Source organism: Charadrius vociferus, unplaced genomic scaffold, assembly GCF_000708025.1.
Source record: "Charadrius vociferus isolate BGI_N301 unplaced genomic scaffold, ASM70802v2 scaffold304, whole genome shotgun sequence".
In the NCBI taxonomy this organism is placed as follows: Eukaryota; Metazoa; Chordata; class Aves; order Charadriiformes; family Charadriidae; genus Charadrius; species Charadrius vociferus.
The window spans coordinates 819258-819853 of record NW_009648042.1 but is presented as its reverse complement, the minus strand read 5'-3'; the positions used below and the strand labels follow the sequence as shown (position 1 = coordinate 819853).

Below are 596 nucleotides of genomic sequence, written 5' to 3'. Positions count from 1 at the left end.
AATGGGTATAGAAAAAAAATTAACTCTGTAACAAAATTGTCAGTACACAGCCCCTTTCTCCCGAAGCACATGCCTATTATATGTTACGATTTTCAGAGCAATACAGTTTCCTGTCTCATACAACCTGCACAGCAATGCCTCATCCCTCGTAACTGAAACAAAGTCCCATGAAAGACAACAACCACTGCCACCAAAGTTTGCCTCCCGTGTTTTTCCAGTCACCACTCAGGATGTCAGCCTTTCTGATCCTCACACCTCATTATTTTACCCGCCCTCTACATCTGAGTGTTTCTCAACCTTTAGCCTCTCCACCATGTCCCGCTCTTCTTTCTTCTGCACAAATGCCGTAACCCAGTCCGGTTCCCCGGCCGTGTCCTTGCCCTCCGTGCCCTCGCTCTCCGGCTGTCCTGGCCCAGCTGAAGCCGGCTGCTTCTTCTTCTCCTCCTGCCCACTGTCCTCGAGTGCCAGAAGTCGCGCCTCCTCCTGCTGCTTTTTCTCCTGGAAGTCTCGGAGCCAGGAGAGGGCCCCGCAGATGAGACTCAGCGATTTGCCCTGCCGGAGAAAACGGACGAGATGAGGCTCCCGCGGTCGTCTCC

At 52.9% G+C, this 596-nt stretch overlaps 1 protein-coding gene across 1 annotated transcript in view; it reads right to left on the bottom strand.

The window, feature by feature from the left end:
* Positions 1-596, bottom strand: part of DDX11 (DEAD/H (Asp-Glu-Ala-Asp/His) box helicase 11) — a 20794-nt gene that overhangs the window by 19128 nt on the left and 1070 nt on the right. The window contains 1 exon segment of the mRNA XM_009883641.1: positions 298-592. Coding sequence (XP_009881943.1) covers positions 298-592 — 295 coding nt within the window.